At 51.7% G+C, this 14,889-nt stretch overlaps 1 protein-coding gene and 1 long non-coding RNA gene across 5 annotated transcripts in view; both read left to right on the forward strand.

Annotated features, from left to right (window-relative positions):
* The window catches only part of LOC135179126 (uncharacterized), a 102,442-nt gene extending 94,734 nt beyond the window's left edge, over nucleotides 1-7,708 (forward strand). Inside the window, exon 4 of the long non-coding RNA XR_010303922.1 lies at nucleotides 7,667-7,708. This is a non-coding gene — a long non-coding RNA (uncharacterized LOC135179126). The remainder of the gene's footprint in view (nucleotides 1-7,666) is intronic.
* Nucleotides 7,709-7,713: 5 nt separating this feature from the next.
* The window catches only part of ANKFN1 (ankyrin repeat and fibronectin type III domain containing 1), an 80,680-nt gene continuing 73,504 nt past the window's right edge, over nucleotides 7,714-14,889 (forward strand). For 2 of the 4 annotated variants that reach the window (XM_064150515.1, XM_064150516.1), the window contains exons 1-3: nucleotides 7,714-7,802; nucleotides 11,459-11,660; nucleotides 11,998-12,048. In XM_064150515.1, the coding sequence (XP_064006585.1) occupies nucleotides 11,475-11,660; nucleotides 11,998-12,048 (237 nt within the window). In that variant the 5' untranslated portion in view covers nucleotides 7,714-7,802; nucleotides 11,459-11,474. The remainder of the gene's footprint in view (nucleotides 7,803-11,458; nucleotides 11,661-11,997; nucleotides 12,049-14,889) is intronic. The other 2 variants (XM_064150517.1, XM_064150518.1) reach the window with 1 other exon arrangement.

Consider the following 14,889-nt stretch of genomic DNA (forward strand, 5'->3'; position numbering starts at 1 on the left):
TGGTTGGTTGGGCAGGGCTGGGTGCTAGGCTGGGCTGGGTGAGCTTGGAGCTCTCTTCCAACCTGCTGGATTCTGTGATTCTATGAAACTAGCCCAGTTGGGAGGCAGAGCTGAGGAGGAAAGGAGGCCGAGGAGCTTGGACTTACATCACAGGTGTCCCAAATAGTCCAGAACACTTGGGGAAATTATTCCATTGAGAAATTTGCTACACTGAGGCCAAGCCAAATTTTCTTTTCTTTTCTTTTCTTTTCTTTTCTTTTCTTTTCTTTTCTTTTCTTTTCTTTTCTTTTCTTTTCTTTTCTTTTCTTTTCTTTTCTTTTCTTTTCTTTTCTTTTCTTTTCTTTTCTTTTCTTTTCTTTTCTTTTCTTTTCTTTTCTTTTCTTTTCTTTTCTTTTCTTTCCTTTCCTCTCCTCTCCTCTCCTCTCCTCTCCTCTCCTCTCCTCTCCTCTCCTCTCCTCTCCTCTCCTCTCCTCTCCTCTCCTCTCCTCTCCTCTCCTCTCCTCTCCTCTCCTCTCCTCTCCTCTCCTCTCCTCTCCTCTCCTCTCCTCTCCTCTCCTCTCCTCTCCTCTCCTCTCCTCTCCTCTCCTCTCCTCTCCTCTCCTCTCCTCTCCTCTCCTCTCCTCTCCTCTCCTCTCCTCTCCTCTCCTCTCCTCTCCTCTCCTCTCCTCTCCTCTCCTCTCCTCTCCTCTCCTCTCCTCTCCTCTCCTCTCCTCTCCTCTCCTCTCCTCTCCTCTCCTCTCCTCTCCTCTCCTCTCCTCTCCTCTCCTCTCCTCTCCTCTCCTCTCCTCTCCTCTCCTCTCCTCTCCTCTCCTCTCCTCTCCTCTCCTCTCCTCTCCTCTCCTCTCCTCTCCTCTCCTCTCCTCTCCTCTCCTCTCCTCTCCTCTCCTCTCCTCTCCTCTCCTCTCCTCTCCTCTCCTCTCCTCTCCTCTCCTCTCCTCTCCTCTCCTCTCCTCTCCTCTCCTCTCCTCTCCTCTCCTCTCCTCTCCTCTCCTCTCCTCTCCTCTCCTCTCCTCTCCTCTCCTCTCCTCTCCTCTCCTCTCCTCTCCTCTCCTCTCCTCTCCTCTCCTCTCCTCTCCTCTCCTCTCCTCTCCTCTCCTCTCCTCTCCTCTCCTCTCCTCTCCTCTCCTCTCCTCTCCTCTCCTCTCCTCTCCTCTCCTCTCCTCTCCTCTCCTCTCCTCTCCTCTCCTCTCCTCTCCTCTCCTCTCCTCTCCTCTCCTCTCCTCTCCTCTCCTCTCCTCTCCTCTCCTCTCCTCTCCTCTCCTCTCCTCTCTCCTTTCTCTTTTCCTTTCTTTCTTTATTTCCTTCCTTCCTTCTTACCTTCCTTCCTTCCTCCCTCCCTCCCTTCTTTCCTTCTCTCTTTTCCTTCACCCGCAGTTTCAGAATCTCTTGCCTTTGATGCTGTCTGTGGCTGATGAACTGGGAAATAGTTGTCTTTGTTTTTAATGGATCTACTGAGTCCTTGTGTGTCTGTGTGGATAATAGGGTATTTGCTGTGGATCTGGATCAAGAACACTGGCTAAAGGAACTGGGGAAACAGTAAGACTCAGATCAATGTCCTTGAGAAAACACAAGAAACCAGGGAATAGGACAGAGAATTAACACATTGGCAAAGGGGAATGTGTGAAAGATGATAGGTAAACAAGGAGCCAGAGAGGCAGGAATTGCCAAAACCAGAGCTGGAATTTACTACAGTAGCTTATATGTAGAAAAGCTTGCAAGAAAGTGTGGGGACAAAAAAAAACCCAAAAAGGGTACATTTTTATAGGCTTGTTTGGGTTCTTTTGGGTTTGGGTTTTTTTGGTGTGTGTTTTTTCCTACCTTTCCCACTGTGTAGCTTTGACTGCATGGGGAAGAAAAGCCAAACCTAAAATAACCCACCTCAGTATCTTGTTTCAAGGAGCAGAGTCACTGTACCCCTCCAGTCATGGGCTGCCAAAATGAGAGAGCATACAGATGTCAGGCAGAGTTGGGAGGGAGGATGGAGACCTCCTTGGCAGGTATCTGACCTGCTGCAGCCAGGTACAGGAGGTCAGATCTGGCACTGGGTGGGATTTGTTCTTTCAGGGGCACAGACCTCATTGCTGTCTACAACTACCTGAAGGGAGGCTGTAGCCAGGTGGGGTTGGGCTCTGCTGCCAGGCAACCAGCAACAGAACACGGGGACACAGCCTCAAGCTGTGCCAGAGCAGGTCTAGGCTGGATGTTAGGAGGAAGTTGTTGTCAGAGAGAGTGATTGGCACTGGAATGGGCTGCCCAGGGAGGTGGTGGAGTGGCCATGGCAGGAGGTGTTGAAGCCAAGGCTGGCTGGGGCACTTAGTGCCATGGTCTGGTTGGTTGGGCAGGGCTGGGTGCTAGGTTGGGCTGGGTGAGCTTGGAGCTCTCTTCCAACCTGCTTGAGTCTATGATTCTACTATGACCAGTTTAAAACACAGCTTTGTCTGTAGTGGTGCTGACAGCTTTGTCACTGATCAGGAGCAGTCAGGCTCCAGGTAAAGCTTGCAAATCCCAAATGTTTGGGGGGGGGGGGTCTTTGCTCCAGACTTCCCACCCGGTTTCTACTTGTGCAACCACCAGGTGGTTTCCACAGCACGGTGCTGAAGCACGAGGTGATGCTGGAGAGAGAAGGCTGCTGGCTGGCTGTGGAGGATGTGGTTGCTGCTCAGACCCCACCTGCAGCTCAGGGTTGGACACCTTTCATGGAAAGAGTGATCGCCCTTTGGGATGGGCTGCCCGAGGAGGTGGAGGAGTCGCCATCCGTGGAGGTGTCTAAGAGGAGGCTGGACGAGGCAGTGAGTGCCGTGGGTTAGTTAACTGGAAGGGGTAGGCGATAGGTTGACTCGATGATCCCAGAGGTCTTTTCCAGCCTGGTTCATTCTGTGGCTGTGCGACTCTGCGCTTGGGACAAGGCAGTCGCCGTGCGTGGCTGGACCACAGCAGGCTTGGCAGAGCCGGGTGGACACTGCCACCTATTGATTGACGAACCGAAAAGGAGCGGCTGCAGCTACCCCCCGAGCGCAGAGCAGCGTCCTCAGCTCCTCATCCTCCGCCGGAGAGCAGCCTCCCTTAGCCCAGCAGCGCTGCTGTGCTCCAGAGGCGAGGAAGAGGAGTTGCCAGGTGGAGCGAATGGCGCTGCCAACAGCTGAGCCTCGGATCAAGGCAAAGGTGCTGGTAAATGTCAGTCCATCAGTGGTGGCTGCTTTAAACAGAACTTACCCCTAAACATACATCTTGAGTTGCACCTGAGAGGTGCCGGTAGCAGCTCAGGATGTGTGCTGTGCAGTGCAGCGCAGCGCAGGCAGTGAAGGGGAAGCCAAGGTGCAGTGAAAATCCCTCACAGCAGGTTAAGTGAGCAGCAGCCACAGTGTTGTGCTCAGCTGGTGAGTGTGAGATGCAGCCAAGTGCAGCAACGTGTGGCTGGTGTCTCTCAGCCTCCTAATGCATCATCCAAGGCTAAGAACATGCAGGCTGCTGTTCAGGATCAGGAACAAACCTGCCTGCATGTGGCCTGTGCTTCTGCTCTGGCCCCAACCCAGGGGGTGGTTTTCTGTAGGACTTTGAGCCTCCTCAGCAGCCAGACCCAGATGTGGGTGCCTCTCCCACTTCCCCAGTCATTGGTTTTATTGATTAGTCCCACGGGTTCAGCACTTGGTTTAATCTATCACCGACCTTGCTGAGTGTTGTTTGCTGGCTTCTGGCTTCTGAACAGCTTAACAACAAACTTCAATTCAAATGACAGGAAGATGAGAAGTAGGTCTACTCCATGCAAACAAACTAATTGTCTCTCAGAGAACCAGCCTGGGCAAGAAAACACCTTCTTGTCTTTTATTACTCTGCTAAATAACGTTTAATAGAGGTACTAAGTGTTGCAGAAACTGAAATGGCAGCTGCAAAAGGTCTTCTGTTTTTCACCAAGCTGAAGGGAGAAGGCAAAGGAGAGAAGGGAGAGCACTGAGCCACAATGAGAAGCTGCTGGAGAGTGTTTAGGAATAGGCTAGTTTCAGCAACCTCATTTTAGCTTTTCCCCCTGGAAACAGCTGGAAACTGGGAGGAGAGTCGCCAAGATGGGCAGAGGCTGGGGCACCTCTCCTGTGAGGACAGGTTGAGGGAGTGGGGGGTGTTCATCCTGGAGAAGAGAAGGCTCCAGGAAGACCTTCCAGTATTTGAAATGGGCTACAGGAGAGCTGGAGAGAGACTTTCTGAAGAGCCATGGAGTGACAAGACAAGAGGTGTGACTCCACACATGGAGTGACAAGACAAGAGGAAGTGGCTTCAAAGTGGAAGAAGCCAGATTTGGATTAGACATCAAGGAGAAATTCTTCCCCACAAGGGTGGTGAGACACTGGAACAGGTGGCCCAGAGAAGCTGTGGAGGCTCCAAGCCTGAAAGTGTTCTGGACCAGGTTGGATGATGCCTTGAGCAACCTGGGCTAGTGGGAGGTGTCCCTGCCCCTGACAGGGATTTGGAACTGGGTGACTTTTGGGGACCCTTCCAACCCAACCCATTCTGTGATAATTTCCTCACACTTGATTTCCACACATGTGGTCTGTACAGACCAAAATGACTGCATCAGGGATTTTGGCTCAGAAGAGTCATCCCCTTCCAGCACTGGAAATGGAACTCTTGTGCTTCTATTTGGTTGTAACTAATTTAGACAGATTAGATCTTCCAGCATGCTTTTTCCTGCCCAGAGGGTCCCAGTGTTAGAGAGGCATTTGCTGGCTTTCAGGAAGGCTTCCAACCTCCCTCAGATTGGCGAGGAGCAGTGACCTCCCTCGGCTGCCCTGCAGCCCTCTAATGCTCCTGAGAAGCAGCACAGTAAAGGAGGGAATCCTGCACACACAGTGCCTGGGAGTTCCGTGCTGTGGGATGGGAACACTGTGCAGAGCAAACTGCCACAGTGCTCCCCCTGCTGCAGCCAACGCTGCAGGTAGTGTGTGTGATGTTTGGAACAGGCACCTGTGCCTGCCTACCTGCACACACATAGAAACATGGGATCACTGAATCAAGCAGGTTGGAAGAGAGCTCCAAGCTCGCCCAGCCTAGCACCCAGCCCTGCCCAACCAACCAGACCATGGCACTCAGTGCCCCAGCCAGCCTTGGCTTCAACACCTCCTGCCACGGCCACTCCACCACCTCCCTGGGCAGCCCATTCCAGTGCCAATCACTCTCTCTGACAACAACTTCCTAACAACATCCAGCCTCAACCTGCCCTGGCACAGCTTGAGCCTCTGTCCCCTTCTTCTGGTGCTGGCTGCCTGGCAGCAGAGCTCAACCCCACCTGGCTACAGCCTCCCTGCAGGCAGCTGCAGACAGCAATGAGCTCTGCCCTGAGCCTCCTCTGCTGCAGGCTGCACCCCCCCAGCTCCCTCAGCCTCTCCTCACAGGGCTGTGCTCCAGGCCCCTCCCCAGCCTTGCTGCCCTTCTCCAAACACCTTCCAGCACCTCAACAGCTCTCTGCAATGGAGGAGCCCAGAACTGGACACAGCATTCAAGGTGTGTCCTGAGCGGTGCTGAGCACAAGGGAAGAGTAACTGCCCTTGTCCTGCTGGCCACACTGCATGTCTGCAGCTAGAAGAGCTCTCCAGAATGTTTTGATCTCTAACCAGAAGGACTTGAGTACAGAATAAACTCAAGTCCCACAGCATTCAAATGCCAGGCTCAGGACTGGTTTTCAGCTTCAGCTGCTTTGGCTACAGGACACTGCTTGGTTTGAGCACTCTTAGCTGAGTTTTGAAGAGTGGGAAAATCAGGCTGGCCACCACCTTTTGGGAGGTTTCCAGTGGTTCCCCAAGATGAACATCACATCTGCAGGAAGGCAGTGGTCTTTGTTCATCAGAGTGTAAGAGCAGCACTGGAGCGTTCTGGTTGCAGCAGTTTAGCCCAGTGGACTGCCCAGCCAGGAGCACCATTCCCTGGATTGCTGTTTATCACCTCTGTGTCTTTGGAATTCCATGCCTGGGTGTGGTTATTCCATATGCTGCCTTGGGAACATCTTTGTAGTTTCTGTGGCACCCACCACTGGCAATTGTTTTGCCCTGTAATATAGAAACATTGAAACATCCCCAGGATACTGTTTGGGAATCATAGAATGGGTTAGGTTGGAAGGGACCTCAAAGCTCAGCCAGTTCCAACTCCCTGCCACAGGCAGGGACACCTCCCACTAGAACAGGTCACCCAAGGCTTCATCCAGCCTGGCCTTGAACACCTCCAGGGAGGTTGTGAGGCACAGGGGCACCTAATGTGATATTCGATCTTCAATCCCATTGGGTGCTTCTGTGCTCCACAACCTCCCTGGGCAACCTATGCCAGTGTCTCACCACCCTCACTGCAGAGAACCCTTTCCTCACAGCCACTTTCAATCGCCCCTCTGCCACTTCAAACTCACTCCACCGCCTCCTCCTCCTCCTCCTCCTCCTCCTCCTCCTCCTCCTCCTCCTCCTCCTCCTCCTCCTCCTCCTCCTCCTCCTCCTCCTCCTCCTCCTCCTCCTCCTTCTCCTCCTCCTCCTCCTCCTCCTCTCATCCCCAGACCTTGTCACTAGTCCCTCCCCAGCCCTCCTGCAGCCCCCTTCACATCCTGCAAGGCCACTCCAAGGTCTCCTCCAAGCCTTCTCCTCTCCAGGCTGCACAGCCCCAACTCTCTCAGCCTGTGCTCAGAGCAGAGCTGCTGCAGCCCTCTCAGCATCTTGGTGGCCTCCTCTGCACTGGCTCCAACCCTTCCATGTGCTGCTTGTGCTGGGGGCTGCACAAGTGCCCCCAGGGCTGCAGGTGGGGTGTGAGGAGAGCAGAGCCAAGGGGCAGAATCCCCTCCCTTGCCCTGTGCCCACACTGCTCTGGCTGCAGCCCAGCACAGGCTTGTGTCTGGGCTGCACTCCCACTGCAGGCTCCTGTGGAGCTTTGCATCAGCCCAGACCCCCAGGGCCTGTTCCTCAGGGCTGCTCTCAGCCATTCCCCACCCAGCCTGCAGCTGTGCTTGGCATTGCCCCCACCCAGGTGCAGGACCTTACGCTTGGGAAGCTTTTAATGCAGGCATTCCTGGAGCTGCTTTAGCTGGACATCACTAAAATGCAGCTTCTATTATTTAATAATCCTTGCTAAGCAAACCCTGCCCAGTCTGGGAGCTTTCAGATGCTGGTGCAGATGTCCCACAGCTCTGGCTGTGGTTGCTGCTTCTGTTGCTATGATTGCAGGCAGCTGGAGTGATCGCTTGCCTGAGGAGGAGAAACAATGCATCACACACAACATGGACAGAGCACAGGACTGGGATTCCTTCTTCCCCTCCTTTTACTGGCTTCATATAAACCTAACTGCTTGAAGATGGCTGCAGCAGTGTCCTTTTGCTCACACTTTGTGGCAAATTAATTGCCATCACAGTTGTTTGTTCTGGCTGCACTGACTGTGTTTTCCTACTTGCACGCCGTGCTGCTGATCAGATTGAAGGGACACACCAAGCTCAGAGCTCCCAGATGTCAGGGCATTGGCAGCTCCACATGCAAAGGCTTCCTGCATCAGCCACTGCTGTAGCTGCACGGGGGGCTGGAGCAGCTTTAAGGCACCAAACATCTTACCTGTCAGACACCCAACAGTGTGTTGCTCTGAGACCTTATCAGAGCTCTTGGGCTTCAGCAACTGCTGGTAACAGCTTCTTCATCTCTGCTCATCCATGCAGTGTAAGGAAGAGGTTTACCCACTCTGCCCAGAGGCTGAACCAGCAGAGACAGCAAAGCCAATGTGATTCGCTGAAGGAGGACACTGGACAATTGCCAGCAAGTTGGGTCACGTTTTGCCTTGGACAGCTGAAGCTGGTAAGTCAGATTTAACTCTTTAATGCATACATGCTGAAGAACTAAGAGAAGATCACTTAACAAGTGTATTTCAGAGCACGTACAGCCTCGAGTGCTTGTTTGCCTCCCCTGCTTCCTTCCCTCGCAGCTGAAGTGCTCTGCTGTGTTCTCTGAGCACACCTGGCTGCACCCTGCGCTGCACACAGCGCTTCAGGTGTTGCTTTTTCCTCTCTCTGCACTACAATTTCAGGAGGACATGAGCATCAGGTCAATATCTGCCCCTCACAAACTAAAGAGAGAGGGGGAAAGAGAAGCCTTTTTAAGGGTAGCTAACATTGATTTGTATTTGAATGTAACATCTAAACACTGGGGAATAAAATGGTGACTTCGGTGCTTAGAAGCCCAAACAAATCTGATGGCAGGGATTAAGCTACAGTATGTGCAGCATGAAATGTGTGCTGGAAGGCTTGGATCTCTGGTTTGATACCTGCTGCAGCAGGGTGACAGCCACACAAAGGTTTTGGTGGCTGTTCCCAGGGTAGTGCAGTAACTGTTTCTTTAGAACACTTCCATTGTGTGGTTTTTAATTCTTGGAAATGCAAACTACTCTTAATTGTGACTAGTTCTGAGGGGAGCTGCTGCTATTATTCTGTCTGCTTCTACCTTTTGCTGAGAAACTTTATGACCTGCTGCTTCTTGTAGTTCTTGACTGGCTGTCAGGTCACACAGGGCTGCCTCACCACACTGAGATGTCCTTATTTCATTCTGACCTGTGCTAGGTGCATGCAGAGGCTTCCACAGGCAGAAGTTTCTGGATGTCATCAGTTGCTTTAGTCTTTATTATACTGCACCAAATGTAGTTGTGACAATGTCACATCCTCAGGCTGAGTGCATTTCAGCTGGGGGATTGACTTCACTCAAGACAATGCACATTTCAGGGTTTCACTTGCTCAGTGAGGTGAGGACAAGGTTGTAAAAACCTCCAAACAAATGACTTGAAGGAGCCTAAAACTGCTCTTCCAAAATAGTTTGTCTGTAAAAATAAAACCTCAGCATCCAATAAACCCCAATCAGTTTGCAAGCACAGAAGCATCCAGCTTGGGCTGCCTGGTTTCTTTATTTCTTCTTATCTCTTTTCCCCCCGAATCTGCCCAGTCTCCTTCCCGCTGCTCTCCTGGGAGTCCTTGCTGCAAGCCTAACAAGATCACACTTCCAAGAAGTTTTCCAGCACATGCAGCTTACCTTCACCTTTTGTTGTTTTCGTTTCATGCCTTGTATGTGACTTGAAAGCCTGCCCAGTGCCGTAACCCCCAGCGGCGCTTTGCCTCTCTCCTCTTTCGGTACCCTGCTAGGAAGTGCACTTCAGTTGCATTGTGCTGTTCCAGCCACATTTATGCCGTGCACTCTTTAGGCTATTGATGGCCAGCAGGCACAAAACACACCTGTGCTTCAACTGGTGCACACTCACACTTATTTTACCATGCTCCTTGGTTTCCTCTCAGCCTTTCTGTCCAGCCTGTGCAAGTTTGCTGCTTGGGCCAGAGAACAGAGTGCATCATTTGATGGATGCCAGCACAAGCAGGACATGGAACTGTTTGAGCCAGTTCAGAGTAGGGTCATGAAGTTGCTCACAGAGCTGTAGCAGCTCTGCTATGAGGACAGGCTACAAGAGTTGGGCCTCTACAGCCTGGAGAAGAGAAGGCTTCCAGGAGACCTTATGGTGGCCTTCCAGGATCTGGAAGCCCTACAGGAGGGCTGAGGAGGGACAACTGACAAGGTCTTGTAATGACAGGATGAGGATTAGTGGGTTTGACCTGGTAGAGGGAAGATTCAAATTAGGTGTTAGGAAAGGGTTCTTTGCAGTGAGGGTGGTGAGACACTGGCACAGGTTGCCCAGGGAGGCTGTGAGTGCTCTCTCCCTGAAGGTGTTCAAGGCCAGGTTGGATGAGTCCTTGAGCAACCTGTTCTAGTGGGAGGTGTCCCTGCCTATGGCAGGGGGTTGGAACTGGATGAGCTTTGAGGTCCCTTCCAACCTAAACCATTCTATGAGTCTATTATTTGGGGGGACAGTGATTTCAGTCAGCCCTTGGAGGCACTCCTGAATGCATGTCAGAGCTAGAGGGTGGGGTGGGATGAACTGCTTATGTGAGCCTCACCTTCCCTTTATTCCATAAGCTCAGAGAAGAGCAGTCCCAGATCCTCCTTGGCTGTGACCACAGAGCACAGGAAATGTTGTTTAGCTGTGAGACAATCTGGGGCTCCATGAGGCAAGGCAGTCTTAGAGAGAGCAGCAGTCCTTGCAAGAGGTCACACTCTAAATGGATGTGGCAAGCACACGCAGCCCCCTTCAGGTTCTGGCAGGCTCCTATTAGGTCTCCCCAGCGCCTTCACTTCCCCAGGCTGATCAAGTGCAGCTCCCTCAGCCTGTTCCAGTCAGACAGCTCTGCTCAGCGCTGTCAGCCTCGCAAACCCTCGGTAAACAGCTGCTGCTCTTCTCTTAGAAGCTGCTAGCTGAAAATGGCCCAGGGAGCTCGGTCCTTGTCCTCTCCATGCTTGCACGTTGCTCTCAGGGGTGCAGCTCACATGGTTCCCCCCTTCTGCTGGCACACACAGTTCAAAGGTAACGAGCCCTGTGGTAAAGGGTTGGACTTGATGATCTGTGAGGTCTCTTCCAACCCTGATGATACTGTGATACTGTGTGTGAAGTCTTCCCCTCGCATGTGGCAACTGTTGCCATTCTCTCCATCCGCAGCCCTGCTCTCTCTTCAGTGCCCCAAGAGCTGGGGGAACGTGCACGATTAGCTGTAACCAGCTACCTTTGTGCTCGGGATGTCTGCTTCAACACAGCGTAGGGATGAGAAAGGAAGATGTGGACAGCCTAGGAGAGCTGAGCGGGGTCTTTAATCTCAGGGACCAGTCTATGCCAAGAGGCAGGCTCAGCGGCAGGGCCAGTGTTTAGTAAAGAATGCTCTTAGGGTTGCAAATAGCTATTAGAGCCTGCTCCTGCAGGCTGCTTTTTCTGAGACCACAAAGACAGAAAGTTACAGAAGTTGTGTCACAGTACAAAGAATCTAAAGCTGGTTTCTAGGAAAGGGTAGCCAGAAAGTGTAGCCAGCTTTGCTGTAACAACCACCAGGTCTCTGAAACAGACACTCTCTCTTGGAAATGAGGGCACCCTCCTGGCAGCCAAAGAGGAAATGTGAAGGAGTTGTGCACTTTTGCTACCTTGTCACTTCAAAACCCCCTGGGGATAAGTTTCCTGTGCTTGCAGTTGGGTGGAATCTGAGTCTTAGTTTCCCTTCAGAAAGGCAAAACTCTTCCCACACAAAGCATTTCCAGGCAGTTCAAGAGTAATTTGGTTTTTCCTAGTATGGAAATTGTGGCTGTGATCACAGAGCACAGAAGGTATTGTTTAGCTGTGAGACAGTCTGGGGCTCCATGAGGCAAGGCAGTCTTAGAGAGAGCAGCAGTCCTTGCAAGAGGTCACACTCTGAATGGATGTGGCAAGCACACGCAGCCCCCTTCAGGTTCTGGCAGGCTCCTATGAGGTCTCCCCAGAGCCTTCACTTCCCCAGGCTGATCAAGTGCAGCTCCCTCAGCCTGTTCCAGTCAGACAGCTCTGCTCAGCGCTGTTAGCCTCGCAAACCCTCGGTAAACAGCTGCTGTTCTTCTCCTAGGAGCTGCTGACTGAAAATGACCCAGCAGATGCATAACCTGAGCCTGCTGCAGACCAAGAAGAGCAGCATGCCCTCCTCTCCCAACGCTGCCAAGCGCCTCTACCGCAACCTCTCCGAGAAGCTCAAGGGCAGCCACACCTCCTTCGACGAAGCCTACTTCAGAGCTCGCTCCGACCGCCTCAGCCTCCGCAAGACCTCCATGGTAGTTGCCTGATCTTTGTTGCCACTTTGTCAGCCTGTTAACCTCCTCACTCTGCTTGGGTTCATCTTTACCCTTCTCATCCTCTCACTTCGTCTGTTCCCTGGGCAGTGCTGTGGCTCTTTCCAGTCTTGCCGTTCATTGGCTGGGTTGTGGTTGGACTCGATGATCTGGAGGGTCTTTTCCCACCCTAATGATTCTATGACTACTCTGTGTCAGAACAGTCTGAGCTTATAGAGGGCTAAAGGAAAGCTGCCTTGGTGAGGTGATGGTGCTTTGGTCTGGGAGTAAGGTCTTACCTTGGCATTAATGTGACAAAATGTGGATTAAATTCACACAGGTAACTGATTCTCCTCCAAGAAATGAAGAAAGCATTCTGAGAAAGCTGAAGGTAACTTCAGTGGAGTCATAGAATGATAGGATGATTGCTGGTGGAAGGGACCTTGCAGATCATCTAGATCCAACCTCCCTGCCACAGGCAGCAACACCTTCCACTAGACCAGGCTGGCCCCATCCAACCCTGGCCCTGAACACCTCCAGGGAGAGGGCATCTACAATCTCCCTGGACAACCTGTTCAGGTGTTTCAGCAGAAGCAGCTCCCAGTTTTCAAACAGCAAGCAGAAGTTAGGTGCTGTGACAGAGGGATGCCAGCCTGCTCACAGGCTGGGGCAATAGTCACTAGACATGACCACAGGTAAAGGAGATCAGCAGCCTGGTCCTTTTCAGATTCTGGTGCCAGTACAGGTTGCTGGGGTCGACACTCACCAGTGCTCCTGTTTCTGCCAGTGCTGCTGGAGCTACACAACCCCCAGCACATCCATTGTGAAGGACAGAGTGTGCCCCTGAAAATCAGCTCAGCATAAGTGCAGTGCACAACAGCATCTTTTGTGTTTGCTGGAGAAAGGTGAACCTGCTGTTGATACTGCCAAAGCAAAACAGCATCCCCTTTTCTCTGAGTAGGAAGAGCAGACATCCTTCAACTTCCCTGAGTTGTTTGGAGAGGAACAAACTTCTCTCCACTTCTGAAGAGCAAGGACTTAATGACACTGTGTGTGAATGCAGCAGGAGACACTTCTTGGAAGCATCCTTCTGCTGCAGGTGCTTAGCATAGTGCAGTATGGCGGGGACAGAAAATAACAATGTTATGTTTTGTCAGGAAACTCCACACTCTCTAGGCTCCTTCCCCACTCACCTATCTTTGTTACATAGGAGGCAAACCACATCAATCCATGCAAGGCTTTAAAATCATCAGCTCAGTCGTCCAGTCCCCTAGCATCGCTCCTTTCCTGAAGTCAGAGGACCCACGGATGCCCCATGGGAGAGCTAAGCTGAAATGCAGCCCTGGGGCACTGGAACTTCACCAGACTGTTGTCTCTCTCCTGTGAAGCAAGACTGTGGCCTGAAGGAAGCAGGGGATCTTGGCTCCTTCCCCCCAGCTCTGCCAGAGCCAGGGGATTTTAACAGAAGGAGAAGCCTGAAATTCAATCAGGGTTTGATAGCTGGAAAGCAGCTCTGCCTGGTAGCCAGCAGCTGTGCTTTTCGAGGCAGTGGGCTTCCAGATGCTTTCAGTTTCTAGGGATCATTTGAATTTGGTCCTCTAAGTATGAGCTGTGGGAAAATATTCTGTTCTTACCTTCTTCTTCTCAATTATTAGCTTGAGTGTGACTAAGCAAGTGCAAGAGAGGAGAATAAACTTGTGCTGGGGAGCACGCCAGGGCAGGCTGACATGTGGACTGAATGAATGCCAGTCTGTTAGCATATCTCCTGGCCAGGGCTTCCCTAAACACACTCTGCAGATTACATATTCCTTCCAACGTGGGATCTTCTGTCATGCTTAACTGATGTGAAATGGCAAACAAGCAGAGCCCAAGGGCTAAGCAGCAGTGTACTGCTCTGAGGCTTGGGTCTTCTGCTCTACACAGAGCTCTTCTTACAGACTCTCCTCTCTCCTTTTCATTCCCACTCTGACAGGCAGTGGGAGTCACTCTTCAGTCAGTCCTGGAACCTAGCAAACTGGGATTTACCTTGTGCTGTGGCTCTTGGTGGCTCTGGGTACTGCCAGTGCCTGTGTCCCTGCTGAGCTATGGCGAGCAGAGAGAGGTAGCTCTGGGTACTGCCAGTGCCTGTGTCCCTGCTGAGCAACAGTGAACAGAGGTAGCTCTGGGTACTGCCAGTGCCTCTGTCTGCAGCAGTGGAGGAACATCCTCCCAGTGATCTCCACAGGTTTTGGATCCCTTCTGCCTGTTGTTTTCGCAGCTTTCTCCAGGAGTAGCAAGGCAGGCACCAGTGAAGGGGTGGAAAGGCTCCAGGTGAAGCTGCTAGCTGGTGTGTTCTAGTCACTGAGTCTGTGTGCTGCAGAGCTCAGTCAAGAACTAAAACCATGTCTCCAGACAAGTGAACAGCATTTGTTGGAATTTGTTTTCTTTCAAGCCCTGGCTAGTGAAGAGTTTTCTTTCCATTCTCTCTTGCTGTGCAACACTTTCCATTCAGTAAATTGTTGTCTTGCTGCAGACATAGCAAGGCCCCAAAATAGCTTTATTCTTCAGCTGATGTTTATCAAAACAAGCCTCTGCAGCAACAACTTGAAGGATTTTTTTCCAACTCCAGTAACACATAGTGGACTTTTTCAGTCAAACCTAGAGCAAATATCTTGAAAGGGGCACTTCATTTTAATTAAGCTACAGAAGATTGCATTTCTAAACACTCCAGCACTGAATCACTTACTGGAACAGGGTTATTACTTACTGCAAAGCAATACTGTAGTCCTTTTCAGTATGTACATTTGTGCATCAGAGTAACACCTAAAGCAATTAATCACACAGCACAGCTGTCTAGCTAATGATTAGAGGCTGCGGGGCTGAGGCAAGGGAACAGCACCGTGGAGCAGCGCCGCAGCTCTACCTGATCACTCGTGCAAGGGGTTCAGTTGCTCGCTGGATTCAGTGAGTTTGTCCTTTCAGAGCAGAAGGTTACCCAGTCTGTGCAGCTCAGGGCAGGAATCAGAAGGCTTTTGTCACAGAATCACAAAATGGAGGGGGTTGAAAGGGACTTCAAAAGCTCACCCAGTCCAACCCCCCTGCCTGAGCAGCATCGCACGGGAGTGCATCCAGGTGGGTTTGGAAAGTCTCCAGTGAAGGAGACTCCACAAACCCTCTGGGCAGCCTGCTCCAGGCATCCCCACCCATGGCAGGGATGTTAGAGTAGATGATCTTCAAGGTCTCTTCCAACCAA

This window comes from Pogoniulus pusillus, chromosome 11 (assembly GCF_015220805.1).
Source record: "Pogoniulus pusillus isolate bPogPus1 chromosome 11, bPogPus1.pri, whole genome shotgun sequence".
Taxonomy (NCBI): Eukaryota; Metazoa; Chordata; class Aves; order Piciformes; family Lybiidae; genus Pogoniulus; species Pogoniulus pusillus.